At 40.2% G+C, this 16,887-nt stretch overlaps 1 protein-coding gene across 1 annotated transcript in view; it reads right to left on the bottom strand.

The window, feature by feature from the left end:
* The window catches only part of LOC124551228 (microtubule-associated protein futsch-like), a 365,786-nt gene that overhangs the window by 184,525 nt on the left and 164,374 nt on the right, over positions 1-16,887 (bottom strand). Inside the window, exons 22-23 of the mRNA XM_047126221.1 lie at positions 8,600-8,764; positions 6,802-6,975 (exon numbers count right to left, since the gene is read on the bottom strand). Coding sequence (XP_046982177.1) covers positions 6,802-6,975; positions 8,600-8,764 — 339 coding nt within the window. The remainder of the gene's footprint in view (positions 1-6,801; positions 6,976-8,599; positions 8,765-16,887) is intronic.

Genomic DNA, 16,887 nt, shown 5'->3' with positions numbered 1-16,887 from the left:
CCTTCCAGCTGCTTCGACAAGCCTTTCAAAGTAGTAATTGGAAGTAGAGGGCTCTGGGAGAACAAATTTCAACACCGTACTTGTGACATAGTCTGGTTTGCTGGTGGTTCAAAAGCAGACCACAGTGTTGGAGTCGAGGTATACTGAGTGCAGTCGAGGCTGGAGACTGCAATCTCTCTAGGGCAGATGGCCACTGTTTTTCAAGCAGAAATATCTGCCATCAGGGTGTGTGTGAAGGAGAATTTGTGGAGGTGCTACAGAGGTCGTAGCATTTTCATTTATTCACACAGCCAAGCAGCCCTGAAAATACTCGCAGCCTATGCAATAAGATCAAAGATTGTGGCAGAATGCCACAAAGTCCTTGTGGAGCTAGGGGAAAGCAATAAGGCAAACCTATTGTGAGTCACCAGTCACTCAGGGATTAGTGGTAATGAGCAAGCTGATAGGTCAGCCAGGATAGGGGCAATGATGCTATTTATAGGACCAGAACCTGTCCCGACAATCACAGAGGCGATCATAAAACTATGAGACTGGACAAGGAGACAGCATGTAGAATATTGGGCTAGGGTCGAATAGCAAAAACACAGCAAGGTATTGATGCCGAAGCCATTCTCTAAGAAAAGTCTCTCAATCCTGGGCTTGAACAGGAGAGAAATGAAACTCTTGCTTGGACTATCGACAGGCCACAAGAACTTCAAAAAACACCTACATACAAAGGGGAACCATGGACCTTGCCGTTGGTGAGAAGGTTTGCGTGCCTCAGCGATACAGATAGCCGTACTGTAGGTGAACCACAATGGAGAGGTATCTGTTGAGACGTCAAACAAACGTGTGGTTCCTGAAAGGGGGCAGCAGCCTTTTCAGTAGTTGATGGTGAAACAGTCTGGATGATTGACTGATCAGGCCTTGTAATATTAAACAAAACGGCCTTGCTGTGCTCGTACTGAAAACAGCTGAAAGCAATGGGAAACTAAAGCCGTAATTTTTCCCGAGGGCATGCAGCTTTACTGTATGGTTAAATGATAATATCGTCCTCTTGGGTAAAATAATCCAGAGATAAAATAGTCCCCCAGTTGGATATCCAGACGGAGCCTACTCAGGAGGACGTTGTTATCAGGAGAAATAAAACTGGCGTTCCTCGGATCGGAGCATGGATTGTCAGATCCCTTAATCGCGCAGGTAGATTAGAAAATTTAGAAAGGGAAATGGATAGGCTAAAGTTAGATATAGTGCGAATTAGTGATGTTCTGTGGTTCGAGAAACAAGACTTCTGGTCAGGTGAATACAGGGTTATAAATACAAAATCAAATACGGGTAATGTAGGAGTAGGTTTAATAATGAATAGGAAAATAGGAATGCAGGTACGCTACTACAAACAGCATAGTGAACGCTTTATTGTGGCCAAGACAGATACGAAGCCCACGCCCACCACAGTAGTACAAGTTTATATGCCAACAAGCTCCACAGATGACAAAGAGATTGATGAAATGTGTGATGAGATAAAAGAAATTATTCAGGTAATGAAGGGAGACGAAAATTTAATAGTCATGGGTGACTGGAACTCGATAGTAGGAAAAGGAAGAGAAGGAAACGTAGTAGGTGAATATGGAATGGGGGGAAGGAATGAAATTCTACCTCCTGGTAGAATTCTGCACAGAGCATAACTTAATCACAGCTAACACTTGGTTCAAGAATCATAAAAGAAGGTCGTATACGCTGAAGAAGCCTGGAGATACTGAAAGGTCTCAGATAGACTATATAATGGTAAGACAGAGATTCAGGGACCAGGTTTTGAATTGAAGTACAGTAGAAGAAGAATGGGTAGTTTAGAGAGATGAAATAGTGAAGGCAGCAGAGGATCAAGTAGGTAAAAAGATGAGGGCTAATAGAAATCCTTGGGTAACAGAAGAAATATTGAATTTAATTGATGAAAGGAGAAAATATAAAAATGCAGTAAATGAAGCAGGCAAAAAGAAATACAAACATCTCAAAAATGAGACTGACAGGAAGTGAAAAATGGCTAAGCAGGGATGGCTAGAGGACAAATGTAAGGATGTAGAGGCTTATCTCACTAGCGGTAAGATAGATACTGCCTACAGGAAAATTAAAGAGACCTTTGCAGAAAAGAGAACCGATTGCATGAATATCAAGAGCTCAGATGGAAATCCAGTTCTAAGCAAAGAAGGGAAAGCCGAAAGTTGGAAGGAGTATATAGAGGGTCTACACAAGGGCAATGTTCCTGAGGACAATATTATAGAAATGGAAGAGAATGTAGATGAAGATGCAATAGGAGATATGATACTGGGTGAAGAGTTTGACAGAGCACTGAAAGACCTAAGTCGAAACAAAGCCCCAGGAGTAGACAACATTCGATTAGAACTAGTGACATCCTTGGGAGAGCCAGGCCTAACAAAACTCTACCATCTGGTGAGTAAGATGTATGAGACAGACAAAATACTTCAAGAACAATATAGTAATTCCAATACCAAAGAAAGCAGGTGTTGACAGATGTGAAAATTTCCATCCTAGCAGGTTTAATAAGCCACGGCTGCAAAATACTAACACGAATTCTTTACAGGCGAATGGAAAAACTGGTACAAGCCGACCTCAGGGAAGATCAGTTTGGATTCCATAGAAATGTTGGAACACGTGAGGCAATACTGACCCAATGACTTGTCTTAGAAAATAGATTAAGGAAAGGCAAACCTACGTTTCTAGCATTTGTAGACTTAGGGAAAGCTTTTGAGAATGTTGACTGGAATACTCTCTTTCAAATTCTGAAGGTTCAGGGGTAAAATTTGTACAGAAGCCAGATGGCAGTTATATGAGTCGAGGGGCATGAAAGGGAAGCAGTGGTTGGGAAGGGAGTGACACAGGGTTGTAGCCTATCCCCCTTGTTATTCAATCTGTACATTGAGCAAGCAGTAAAGGAAACAAAAGAAAAATTCAGAGTAGGTATTAAAATTCATGGAGAAGAAGTAAAAATTCTGAGGTTCGCCGATGACATTATAATTCTGTCAGAGATAGTAAAGGACCTGGAAGAGCAGCTGAACAGAATGGACAGAGTCTTCAAAGGAGGATATAAGATGAATATCAATAAAAGCAAAATGAGGATAATGGAATGTAGACGAATTAAATTGGGTGATGCTGCAGGAATTACATTAGGGAATGAGACGATTAAAGTAGTAAATGGGTTTTGCTATTTGGGGAGCAAAATATCTGATGATGGTCGAAGTAGAGAGGATATAAAATGTAGACTGGCAATGGCAAGGAAAGCATTTCTGAAGAAGAGAAATTTGTTAACATTGAGTATAGATTTAAATGTCAGGAAGTCGTTTCTGAAAGTATTTGTATGGAGTGTAGCCATGTATGGAAGTGAAGTGTGGACGATAAATAGTTTAGACAAGAAGAGAATAGAAGCTTTCGAAATGTGGTGCTACAGAAGAATGTTAAAGATTAGATGGGTAGATCACATAACTAATGAGGAGGTATTGAATAGAATAGGAGAGAAGAGAAATTTGTGGCACAACTTGACTAGAAGAAGGGATCGGTTGGTAGGGCTTATTCTGAGGCACCAAGGGATCACAAATTTAGTATTGGAGGGCAGCGTGGAGGGTAAAAATCGTAGAGGGAGACCAAGAGATGAATACACTAAACAGATTCAGAAGGATTTAGGTTGCAATAGGTACTGGGAGATGAAGAACCTTGCACAGGATAGAGTAGCACGGACAGCTGCGTAAAACCAGTCTCTGGACTAAAGACGACGACAACAACAACAACAACAACAACAACAACAACAACAACATCTGGTATGCGGTGTACGTGTAGTTTCAAATTATGCAGTGTCACAGGGTAAGGGTTCTGTGGTCATTCCAAGGGTTCTGAGGTCTCCAAACTTTGTCTTTAGTCAGCTTTTTTTCACCAATAGAACTTTACGACACTCTGTCTCTGTATAATGGGCACTTCATACCTGGAAATTATTCAATTGTGCCACCTGGCAGTGTAAAAACTTAATATATATATATTTTTTTTCCATAGCAAATTCTTTGTGCTTGCAAATCAAACACTGCATTTTTTGATATGCTGTAAGTTTAGCCTAAAAATTTTGTGCATTTTTAAGTTGTGAAAAATTACGTAAAACAGGAAACACTGCAAATTCAGTAAAGTATTTCTAGTAATATTTTTACTCTTTTAAGATACAAATCGTAAGCCGGGCATTTTTGATGAATTATGATTGATAAGCAAAGTACCCAGAAAAAATGTAAAGCAGACTTTTTGTGTTAACTTTATATTACACACACTTATACTGTTGTTTATGTGTCAAAGTATTTAAATAAACTATTTTACTGACCTATAGAATTTCTTTTATACAAGCAGCATATTTCGCCATAGCATGGAAAAGAAGGGAACCAGTGGAAAAAGCTCCTGTCAGAGCACAAAAAAATGTGAATATGTTCCTCTTTAAAAGAATGACAGAAAAGTGAGGAACCAGCTGCCACATGCAGACATATCTGCACTTTTCTGCACAGAAAGAGACCAGCAAAGAGACCGTGACTGTGGAAGAGGGGGGGAGAGTGCCATTGGGAGGGGGTTGGGTGGATGGGTTGGAGAAGAGGCAAGGAGGGAGGAGAGGGAGGAGGGAGAGGGAGGGAAGAGGGGGAGGGAGGGAGAGGGAGGGAGAGGGAGGGAGAGGGAGGGAGAGGGAGGGAGAGGGAGGGAGAGGGAGGGAGAGGGAGGGAGAGGGAGGGAGAGGGAGGGAGAGGGAGGGAGAGGGAGGGAGAGGGAGGGAGAGGGAGGGAGAGGGAGGGAGAGGGAGGGAGAGGGAGGGAGAGGGAGGGAGAGGGAGGGAGAGGGAGGGAGAGGGAGGGAGGAGGGGAGGGAGGGAGGTGGGGGAAGGAAGGAGGAGGGGAATGGGAGGGAAGGGAGAGAGAAGGGTAGGGGAAGGGAAGAGGAGGAAGAGGAGAGGGGAAAAGGGAGAGGGAGAGGAAGGGAAGAGAGGTGACAGGGGGAAAGGAGTGGTGAGGGAGGGAGAGAGGGACAGGGAGAGTGGGAGGGGGAGAGTGTGAGAAGGGAGGAGAGAGGGAGGGGTAAAGAGGGAGAAGGTGAGGAGACATGGAGGAGGGACATGGAGAGAGGGGAGGGGGAGGGGAAGGAGAGGGGAAGAGGAGTGAGAGTGTGAGGGAGGTGGGAGAGAGAGAGAGTGAGAGTGAGGAGAAAAGTGGCAGTGGAAGACAAAGAGAGATGGAGGGGGAGTGAAAGTCAAAGTAGATAGTTATTGCCAGAGAGAGAGAGAGAGAGAGAGAGAGAGAGAGAGAGAGAGTGGCAGTGGAAGTGAAAGAGAGACGGATGGAAACGATAGCAGTAGAGCAAAAGAGACAGGAGACAGTGGAAATAAGATAAACAGAGATGAATGGAGATCATATATACACTTAGGGGGGTCTACACCCTCCTAAACCAGTGAACTCTAACACACAGGTGTAGGGGATGGCGCACTTTAGACCAAAATTTTAAACATGTGGGTACATGAGAAAAAATAAGTTGGAGCCTCCAGAATTTCTGAGATGCCATTGTGGCAGTGGGAGGGAAAGACAAAAGGAGACAGCGTAAGTAAGAGAGGAGACAGTAGCAGTGGGAAATACTGCAAATGCAGGAGATAGTGCAAATTAGAGATAGAAGACAGCGACAGTGGTAAAGAAAGGTGGGAGGAGCCAATGTAAGTGAAAAAGGAGACACTATCAATGTCAGTCAGAAAATCAAGTGTGAACAGTGGCAGCGAAAGAAAGGAGCTTTCGTATCCGCCAGTCACCGGTTTGGGAGGAGGGGGCTGACTTTTGTCAATTTTTCCTCATCACCCTATACTCACGAGTAAAAAAATTTGTCAATTGCCCCCATTCCCGAAATCCACATGTTATGGTTTCCCAGTCTAGTGGAGTATGACTTGCCTAAAAACAGAGACTGGGTAAAAGCATTAACAATGTTCTGTGATAAAAGACTGTGAATATATACACATTCCAAAATTTTTGGTGAGGAAAGTAGAATGTGGATTGAGGCAGCTGATTCCCATTTTTCTGTCAGAGTCTTTAAAGGGGAACATATTAGCCTTTTTCGTGCTCTAACAAGAGCATCTTTCCACTGAAACTGAACTGGACTGGTAACGATGCCACTATGCACTAACACCACCCAAGTGTTCAGGTGGCCGATCTACCTGCCGCAGAGAATTGCACCTCTGACCATTTCCATAGCTGTAAACGATGCTTATGTACGAATCCGCACTGACATCTGATCGTGTCTTCTGAGTGCTTCAGTTTTTTGTGTGGCAGTTCATATAAAAGTAAAAGTGGTCCACTTCCTAGCTTTCAGGATTCATAGATCACCTCTAGGTCAACCAAGACAAACAAGTTGGGGATTGTTATATAGGATAAAATGCCATGCTGTAACTGGAAGGTCACTTATGATATGTGCTATCTCTAAACACGGTACTATGACATGCAGCTAAAAATTATAACTTTAGTTGTATAAAAATAATGGAAATTCCTGGATGGAGCAATATGTAAAATAAGGGAAAGGCAACCAGTCACCTATAGCGGATCAATGCTTGAAGCACATTAACACACAAACAGAGAACGACTTTCGCAATAGCTTTCAAGAACTAGCTCTTTTCTTAATGTGTGTACTATTACTGGAAAAAGACCTAATGCATAAAGCAAGTGAGAATATTGTTGTTATTATTATTATTATTATTATTATTTTATGACTGAGCCCCATGTATCAATGAGTGAGTGGTTAATTTTAGCTGTGTACCTTCTGCGGAGACTTCCTCACGACATCACCATTGACCACATCTCTACTAGGGCTCTTGGCTTTTTGCAGTGTCATCAAGACACTGCTCTGTCTATTTCTCCCTTCCAAAGTTTCTGGTCTCGATTCAGACTTGGAACGTCGTCTAGATTTACTTCCGGAAGTCACAGAAGTTTCCTGCACAGTGAGAATGTGACATCACAATACAATCCTCACAACAGTCTGCCAGCTTGTGTCCACATTCTGTATGCGATCATTGTTTTTGTAATTCTCCCAGACATAGAGGATTCATTGTGGTATCCCCTAACACACACAGTGAACCAGGTTGTTTCGGACTAGCAAGAACTGCCGTTCTCACTCTGTTTACATGGACAAGGAGAGCAGGTGGTTTCTTTTTAATTACTGATCCAGTACTTCTAAATGCTGAACCCTTTGGAATATAGTTTTCCCATCTGGGACTTGTGAGGGTCAAGATTTCCCACACCTTTTTTTGTGGCCAAATATTTTGAAAATATATAAATTCGTTTACTGAGGGGAAAATCTCATGACAATTCCGAATATAAATTGAAAAAGCATTATTAGAAGAAAATCTGTTCATTTGTTCATCTAGAAAAATTTAACAGAGGTAAAAGTTTAATTATTTTGTGGGAAGATTTGGTAAGGTGCGGGTCTTGATTTGTGTGTTTTGTTATTTTCCACATGAGCTTTGTGCCAACCCAGGAAAGTTAAAGCATTAATTGCAGTACGTAGTGTCACGATGTGAGGAGTCATCAGTGGTGGCTAAGAATCTTGAGCATGAAACATGATGTCATGGAATACCAATGACCAGAAGATTAATGATTTAAATGCTGATGTAAGTGCTCTTGATTTCGGCTTTGGAAGTTTGGAGCCGGTTTAAAGGAGATGTACTTAATTGATTGATTAAGTTCAGATCATGCCTGTAAAAAAAAGGCATAATAAAAGCCTTCATACAAATCAGAGTTGATGAGTTATGGCTTTGGATACAAATAGAATTCCACGACAGACACAAGAAGAGTTTATCAAGGAGTTGAGGATTCACAGAAGGTTTGGAGCTGAAGACCAGTGACTAGGTAATTTAAAAACTAACTGAACCCTTGCAGATTGCGTTTTGATGTCTGACATTAAACTTTCAGCAGAAAAGATGTTGAACCACTGTTTGACTGCAAACATACGACGCACTGCACTCCACACTCCATAGTGACTGAAACTGCATTGGACAAACTGTCTGCCGACAGTCACTCAAGGTCAATACATCCCGAATCACCAAGTAATAGTGGTTTAAAAAACTATTTTCCTCTGCTCCACCCTGTATTCCTAACAGTTTAAACAGATGCCTGCAAAATGTGCACTGTGAACTCTACATATAATTCTAATTACTTTCTTTTGTGCAATGAATCCTCTCCGTGTAAGTGAGGCACTAACCCCCCCTTGCCCGCCAACATTATCATCACCATGGGACATCAGATCTCAACTTCCTGATTTGTGTGTTCCCAAAGTTCACTACTATTCACTTGACAAAGGAGCTAAACCTAAACATTTCAACAGGTATCAATAAGACAAAAATGCTCTCAATTCCACACAAGTTAAGTGCACAAATGGCTGATACAGTATGAGGCCTTTTTTTTATATTGGAACACAAATCACAACATATACAGTATTTATTCAAAAAGTATATTCCCTGCTTTAACTTCTATGTACAACTAAATAAATACAGCAATTATTTACTGTAATAAAGGAACTGGATGATTTCTCTTGATAATTTTTTTCTTCATTTGCATACCTTCTGTGCTGATTTTCTATTAATATCAGCATTAACTGAGTTTCTACTAGGGCTCCTGACTTTTTCCTCTGTCATCTGGTCATTGCTGCACCCTTTTCTATTCTCCAGACGTGGTTCAGACTTGGAACGCCTTCGAGGTTCACTCGCTGAAGCCACAGGAGTCTCCTACACAGTGAGAAAGTTATGTCACAAATTAGTTTGTGTATCTATCTGTCTGCAAGAACTGATATAATATGTGCACTCTTTGTTGCTGTAGTTCTTTCAGACATGTAGGTTCCTTACATTTTCCCTTAACACACTTTCACCACATAATGTTACACGATTAATAACATTTCTCAGCCTTGACCTCTGACAGTGTTAATGATGATTATGTCAACACATCTAACACTGAAACTATACACTATGGCCCTCTTTGATTTTCTTCTTGCTTACAGGAGTTGAAGTTCAGTAACCAGCCATTAATTTCTGAAGTGGTATGACACATTTCTCAAAAATGTTTGAAAAAAATTGACCCTGAAGATTTCTTGATGCTGTTAAGTATTAAAAGTACAAAACATTCCTTTCAAGTTACAGAGATGGCTGTAACACCACTATTCAATATTGGTTAACTACCATTTCAATACGATAAAAAAGGGAGAATTCTAATTTTAAAAAAGGAAGTTGCTACAAGCGGAAATGGAACAGGTGCCTTTGTGGTTACGGGGTTAGAATGGTATTACGGTGTGTTGATGATTTTCACTTCACTTACACTGTTTATAATATACACTCAAAATGGTTACACCATTCAGTGATGTACACTAGAACTAATTTTACCACATTTGCTGTCATTGAAACTGATGATGTTAACCTCTGTTGTGTTAATCTTGAGTTCCATCTGTGTGTGCCAACTGTTTTTATATCCCCTACCTGTAAGGTAGCCCCACAGGAAGAAGTCTGGAGACAATACACTGCATGAACATGAGTGCTGTAATGTTTTAAAGATGCTTCAATCCCAAAAAATTCAGTTAAAAATGAATTTTTTCATTAACACTATTCTGCAACTAATAACATACATATGCCTCAAGAAGGAAATTAACACAGTAATCTTGTCTTGAAACACACAGCACAGCATTTTTTTAATAAATGAATAAATTTAAAGCCCCACTATTTGATAATTTAATATGGTACACTACACTCCCATTTTCTGACAATGAAAGGTGTTTCTGTGAAAGACATGGATTTTGTGTTGATCATGTACTTGCATTTTGACTATTCACATACACACTAAAGTGAACCCACACAACATCAGTGAAGAAATCACAGTCCAATCCTGTGATGATCAAAACCACCTGCGTATTGCTAGAGACTTGTCTTTACCCACTGCCTACAATTCCTGCACAACACATGAAATTTAACTTGGGCTTCGTCACCACCTGGACACTACCATATAAAATCTGTGATTAGACAGTTTGTCATCTCAAACTTTAAGGTAAATGCAGCACTATGTCCCTCACCGCAGCCAATTTATCATCCATCAAAATGTTGCTCTTCCTGTTTTCTTTCCGAGACCGGTCCAATTTCCGAGAAATGGACAATTCATCTCATTATTGTAATTTGTTTGGCACTGCAGCAACTGGATATTTCCCATGAAATGTGTCTACAACATGAGGATATGAACAGCTGTCAAAATACTGTTTAATAATGAAATCTCATCACTCTTTGGAATACAACACATTCCCCAAGCAATGAACTGTGCAATTCAACGGACATCACGTGTTACATCTTCGTTTGTGTAAAAATTTGTGGTGCTACCTTGCTGTGACTAAGCAAAAATTGCATTATAACTGCTTATTGACAGGCATGTTTATTTACTAGTACGAGAATTTTCAATCGCACTGTAGAAAAAGTAACTAGTGACAGTCTTCTGTTCTATCTCAGTATGTGCACATAGTAAAAGGGTGATCTGAAAAGTACTCGACCTGGTGGCGAAAATGACAATTTATGCTTTCAAAGAAGTTTTATTTTTCAACATAATCTACTTTAAAAACGATAAATTTCATCTGCAGGTGTTCCAATGCCATTACATCCTCTCACCAGGAGCACTGTCGTGATGAAAGATGATTTTTTTCTTCTTGAAGCAGGGGTCTTTTTATCACAAATGTTTGCATCCAGTTTTGTTACAAGTTGAAATTAGTATTCTCCAAATCATGGTTTTGCCTTTTTCAAGACAGTCAATCACCAAAATTCCTTTTTCATCCTAAAACACCAATGCCATGATCTTTTCCACCAATGACACCATTGCTGCCTCCTTCAGAGTTGAAGACCTGGCTTCTATCCGCTGCATATACTGCTGCCTGCATTTGAGTGTGTAGTAGTGAATGCACTTTTCATCCACTGTCATGTATTGATGCGAAAAGTCACTTCCATGTGTATTGAGAACTTTTCAGAAACAGTCGTTCAAATGCATTTGTGATCCGCAGTGAACACACGTGTTACCCATCTTGCACAAGGCTTTCTCATCTTCAATTCCTCACGCAAGATGTGAGCAGCACGTTCCCTTGATATCCATAGAGCATTAGCGATTCCACACACCTTCATATGCTGATCTTCCAAAGTTGTATCATGTGGGACACTTTCACAGCTATATTTAAACTTGGCTGCCCATTTCTTTCCTGTGGAAGCTACAGGTAAAGAGCCACCATTACATTTACAGGCCGTAAATGAATTTAGGTCAGTGTTAAATCTTCTGTTATGAGGAATTTAATCCTTGTACAATACTCTATTTTTCTCCATTTTCAACAGCATACACACCACAACTCCTTCACACAACTGTCCATAGTCAACCGCTGACTGGAATGACTTGGAATTTTATGTAGCATCTACTAACATCTATCAACAAAAGTGGGGAAAGTCAAGAGAGTAGTGTAAAGATCCCTGAGCAAGGACGAGAATTTTTCAAACAGCCCTCAAATACCACATCAGATAGTTACTAATCGACCAAGGGAGTTGATTGTTCCCCTTTGAAATTAGATACGTGAGCATTTACTTGCATTGATTTACGAGAATAATGGAAAACACAATTAAGATAGCTGGACATTAATCTGGACACAAAGCCTACCAAACACATGAACATACCAATATGAGGGCCAAAGATAAATGAAATCATATGGGTCTGAAGTGGTGTTAAGCCACACTGAAGTGGTAAGAAGTAGACTAAAGTCATGAAAATACAACTATCAAAACTGGTGCAAAAATTGGATTTGCAAAAAAAAGGAGTGAACTATATGCATGTATGTATAAAACTTAAAAAGATTGCTGAATAACATCATAAAAGGAGTTCCAATCGCTGTTCAAGTTTGATGGTGACCAGTTGAGAACAAACTTATACCCGGGCCGCTGAAACACCTCACTTCAAGGTCACTCCCCAAGCTCCGTAAAGTTGACAGTATAACTGACAGAAAAGAGAGCAGCGTGAGGCGCTGCACCTTCTGGACTGGTTCTGGCATCGACACTACCACATTGCCAGCTTCCGTGTAAACATTGTATGTTAGTGCGTGAACGCCTGCTTTTGTGTTGTGTTGTGTTGCGTTACAACCTCAACTACAGTTTCTGTTTATTAAACAATGTCACCAAAATGATGATGTTCAACAAGTGGCATTCTGTTGTGCTGTGGAGTGCCATTAAATAGTCAGGCTTTTGGAGCTGTTCATGGGACGCATCGATTCCTGCCGATAAAGTTTTAGAGGGTGCCTCAAAAACTCTAGGACTCAGTCAAAGAACAGTTATAAGGAAAGGGGTGCTACTTCCAAGACTTACAAGACACTCAAGTAAATTGTGTGGAAGAAAGCCCGTGGGAGGAACAGTGCGTTTTTAAGTACTCCGGGAAAGAAAGAAAAAGCACCCTTGTCCTGTTACAGATACTGATTCTTTCCAATCTGATGCATTTTGTCGGCATATATACGAACACTATAGAAGGAAAGAAAGTGAACTTTTCTCAGGGGAGAAAACATCACTTAAGATGGTATTAAAAAGTATGGGCTTCCATTTTAAAAAGTTAGATGGACGAAAACTGTTACTTAAAGAAGCTCACGTCGCTGCAGCTCATATCATTTTCTTAGACAAAATTGTAGGAAAGGAGATTCACTCAGTCATACATTTAGATGAAACCTGGGTCAACACTTGAGAATCAGTTGAGAAATGCTGGACAGATGGTACTCCAAATAGCAGCAGTCATCAGCCAACAGGAAGAAGATCCCAATTAATTGTGGCCCATGCAGGGTCTTCAAACAGCTTTGTGCCTGAAGGACTTTTAGTTTTTCGATCGAGAAAAATCAGTGACTATCATGAGGATATGGACCACCCACAGTTTCTACAGTGGTTTAAAAATTTGTTGCTCCAGTTTAATATTCTGACAGAGTTTGTGATGGAAAATGATAAAACTCCCACCACCAATGACCGTCCGTAAAAAAACTATGCTGCAATGGTTGCAGGCGAGAGACACTGCTGCAGACATGAGCATGACAAAGCTGCTGTTACACTCACTTGTAAAACAAAATAAGCCTGTGATGCCTAAATACAGTGTAGATGAAATTGCAAGCAAACATGGTGACTTGGTAATTAGGCTACTGCCTTATCACTGTCATTTCAATCCAATTGAATTGGTTTGGAGTGAAGTCAAGGCGTACATTAGAAGTAACAACAGCACTTTTACAGTAACAGAAGTGGAAAGACTGCGACATGAAGGTCTTGCTTCTGTAGATGCTACCTCCTGGAGAAGAAAGTAGACCATGTTGTTGACCTCATAAGAGCAGCACAGACTATAGATGACATTATACATGAAAATGAATAATTAATGATTTCTGTTGATGGTAGTGGTGGTGGTGACAACGAAGACAATGGTTTTGGCACTGATTCCAATGATAATGAAGGAGAATTGGATGGAATTGCGCCACTGACATCATAAATTGATGAACGTAAATGTATACAGAATTAATTCTCTCTCTCTGCAATTGGGTAGGCTATGCATGTTTTGCTTTATTTCTTTCTATGAGTGAGAATAGTATGTTCTTTGGTATGCTTAGGTTTACATTATTATACGACATTTTGCATGCAGCTATTATGGTAACAACTTGGTACGATTTTTCATAGATACTGTTATTAACTTCAGGTGTTTTTATTTCCCCATTTCATATACTATCAAATGCTTACTCTCCGTTGTCATTCTCTCCATTGGTAGAAAAAATGTACTTTGCTGCACTTACGTAAAATGTTGATTGCAGCTTACATTTACAAAATGCACTTCGGAGTTGTGGGCGTGTTTGGTGGCAGCCATTGCAACGTCACAACTGCAATATAGCCAACTACATGCAAGCTGTCAAGTGACATGTTTCACTGGCCCGGGTATAGCAAAGGCGACTGCAGAGGACTCAAATAAGGAGTAAATGAAGGACTAGCATTGGTTGGAACGATTGTTGAAAAGACTCATCTAGGAACTGCAAAGTCCAAAGTTTTAAGGAAAGGAATAGGGAGATCCCAAAAAGTATTCTGAATGGTAAATCAATCAAGTAAGTTACTAGGTGTAAAAATTAATTACTGTCATCTCAATATTAATTAGCAGAATACCAATCCATTTTCTTAAGATTATGATGGGCCACACCGGGATTGAAGGGGAAAGTACAACTACAACTGTGGTGGAACAATTCCAGATCTAAGAACTGGGCATAAAAGAAGAATTGAGGGAAGGTACGCAGAATAGGTTGCCTAGATAATAACTACAATTAGTATAAGAACAGTTTAACATTCTTAACACTCTGCCATCCAGAGACACCAGAGTGGTGTCGTGTGCGAAATAGTGGTCACCAGCTGGCAACACCACAGCGATGTCATGTGCATAGTATCGTTCAGCAGCCGGCGACACCACAGTGGTGTCGTGAGCACAGTATCACGCATTGGCCGGTGACAGCACTTCAGTATCTTTTCCATTCTGTTGGTGTTTTGTTTAGGTAACAATAGGTTACACATGTCAACAAGTTTTTTGTTTTTATAAATACTTGTGCCCTTTCATCATGGGAGACAAAAGAGACGATACGATTATTTATGACGAATGCACAGGCGTCTTGTCTGACGTTCCAGACGACTTGGCCGATTGGGAAGAAGACATTAGACATCAAAAAAATGGAAGTGAAGCAGAATCATCGGAAGATAGTGAAATACATCCAAGAAGAATTCGGCAAACGTTACAGTTCCCAACTGATTCAGATGAATCAGACAAGGAAGACAGTGAACAGTGGTCAGGCTTTGATTTACCAAGGACCAATAATAAATTTGAAGGATCTCCAGGTCCAAACATATTTCCCAAAGATACACAGAGCGTCGAGGATATCGTAGAACTATATATTGGGAATAATCTATTTGAATATATTAGCAACGAAACCAACAAGTACTACAGTCAAAATTGCAATAGAAGGAAACAGGATTTTAAAAAAAATGCCAAATTTGTCGACGTTATGGGACCCAAACTTAGAAAATGGCTTGGGCTTGCTATCCTTATGGCACTGCAAAAAAAAAAGGATTGATGATTATTGGTCATTGAATCCATTGATAGACTCACCGATATTTCGCAAAACGATGTCCCACAGCCGATTCAGACAAATATCATCATTTTTACATTTTTCCGACAACACCAATAAACTGGATAATGCTGACCAGCTTTCCAAAGTGCACTTCATAACTGAATATTTTTCCAAAAAGTTTAAGTAAACAAATATAAGAAACAAACAAATTTTATATTTATTTACGTATGTATATCTTCAAAATTTCATGAAAGTAGGGGAAGAGGGTTGAGAATTTATGAGAGCTAACCATGAGTTTAGTAAAACTTAACAATTTATAATCTCCTGATAATGAGCATGGCAGGATACGGATATTAATAATGCTCTCAGTGATAAGAAATGTGCAAGACAAGACTTGTCTCCAGCAAGAATATCAGAGCATCCAAGTGAACTAGAGAGAAACTGTCAGTTTATAGGCCAAAAATATCACAAGTCAAACAGTTGGTTGTAGCTGAGCTGAGAAGCAGAAAGTAAAGAATACCTGGTTAACAGAATAACTAAATGGGAATGAGAATATGTTGTGGCATCATGAAGAACAAAAGAATGGCAGATGAATCTATCCAATTGGTAGAACTTTCCAGTGGTGAAAGGTGACAATCCCTAAACGTTACAGCAATTCCAACAGTTTTTGATACTTTATAGAACTGTAATGGAATAACACTCTTGATGATGACATTGCATGTTTCTGGTCGAGTATAGATAGATAGCTTGATATAGTTGGAAGACGTGGAAGTGAAAATACAATGGTTCTGCCGAATAAGATGAATTCAGTGTAGAAATGGACTTTGAAAGACTGTACAGAATACTAAACATAATTACGAAAGAAAATACAATCCGTAACGAATAGAAGCAAGGTGTTATAATCCCAGTATTTAAAAAGGGTGACAAGAAGAAATGCACCACCTACAAAAGTGCAATTTTATAATCACATAGGCTAAAAATCTCCAAGTCCATCCTACAGGAAAAGAATATGAAAAACAGTTGAATTTATACACAAAGACCAGAAATGTAGTTTCAGACATCAAATATCAACTATTGAAATCATTTCTGTCATAATAATGCTCTATTGTAAGGAGTTGGAATAATATTAAACATTTGCAACTGTTCCATAGACACCAAGAAAAACTATAACCACATACCAAGCACGCACATACGTGAATTAATGGTATGCTTTTGGCTGGATGCCATTTTTCAGGTTGGAGGCTTCCTATATCTTGAGACTGGGCCAACACAACACAGGTAGCAATTCGTGGTTGCTTCTCCTCCTTAGACATTGCTCATTTTGAAAAAGACACCCACTCAATCAGTTGACTTGAGTACCAATTTTTTGCAAGCGAATAATAGGTGCAACTACATGCAGTTAAAAGCCTGAAAGAGAACATGAGTTAACTGCTCCAGCCCCAAGAAGTACTGAGTCATGAGAGGGCATTCCTTTGTAGCCGGTCAGTGGGTATGTGGAAGTGTGTTGCTGCTAAGATACACCTCTGTTCAACTACAAAGGACTGCCGTCTGTCACATGGTACCACCCAGGAAAGCAGCAACTGAATCACATTCTCCACCAGGGTTTCGACTACCTGTCATTGTTTCTCTAAATGGGAAATAGCACACTATCTTCCATGTCTCTCCCACAGAGTCACTCTGCCATCCACTGTGCTGTACTCTTATCCTTCACTATTCCACAACTGCTCCCAACCCCTC

Source organism: Schistocerca americana, chromosome 9 (assembly GCF_021461395.2).
Source record: "Schistocerca americana isolate TAMUIC-IGC-003095 chromosome 9, iqSchAmer2.1, whole genome shotgun sequence".
NCBI classification, from domain to species: Eukaryota; Metazoa; Arthropoda; class Insecta; order Orthoptera; family Acrididae; genus Schistocerca; species Schistocerca americana.
Note: the sequence above shows the minus strand (reverse complement) of the source record. Positions and strands in the feature narration are given on the sequence as shown.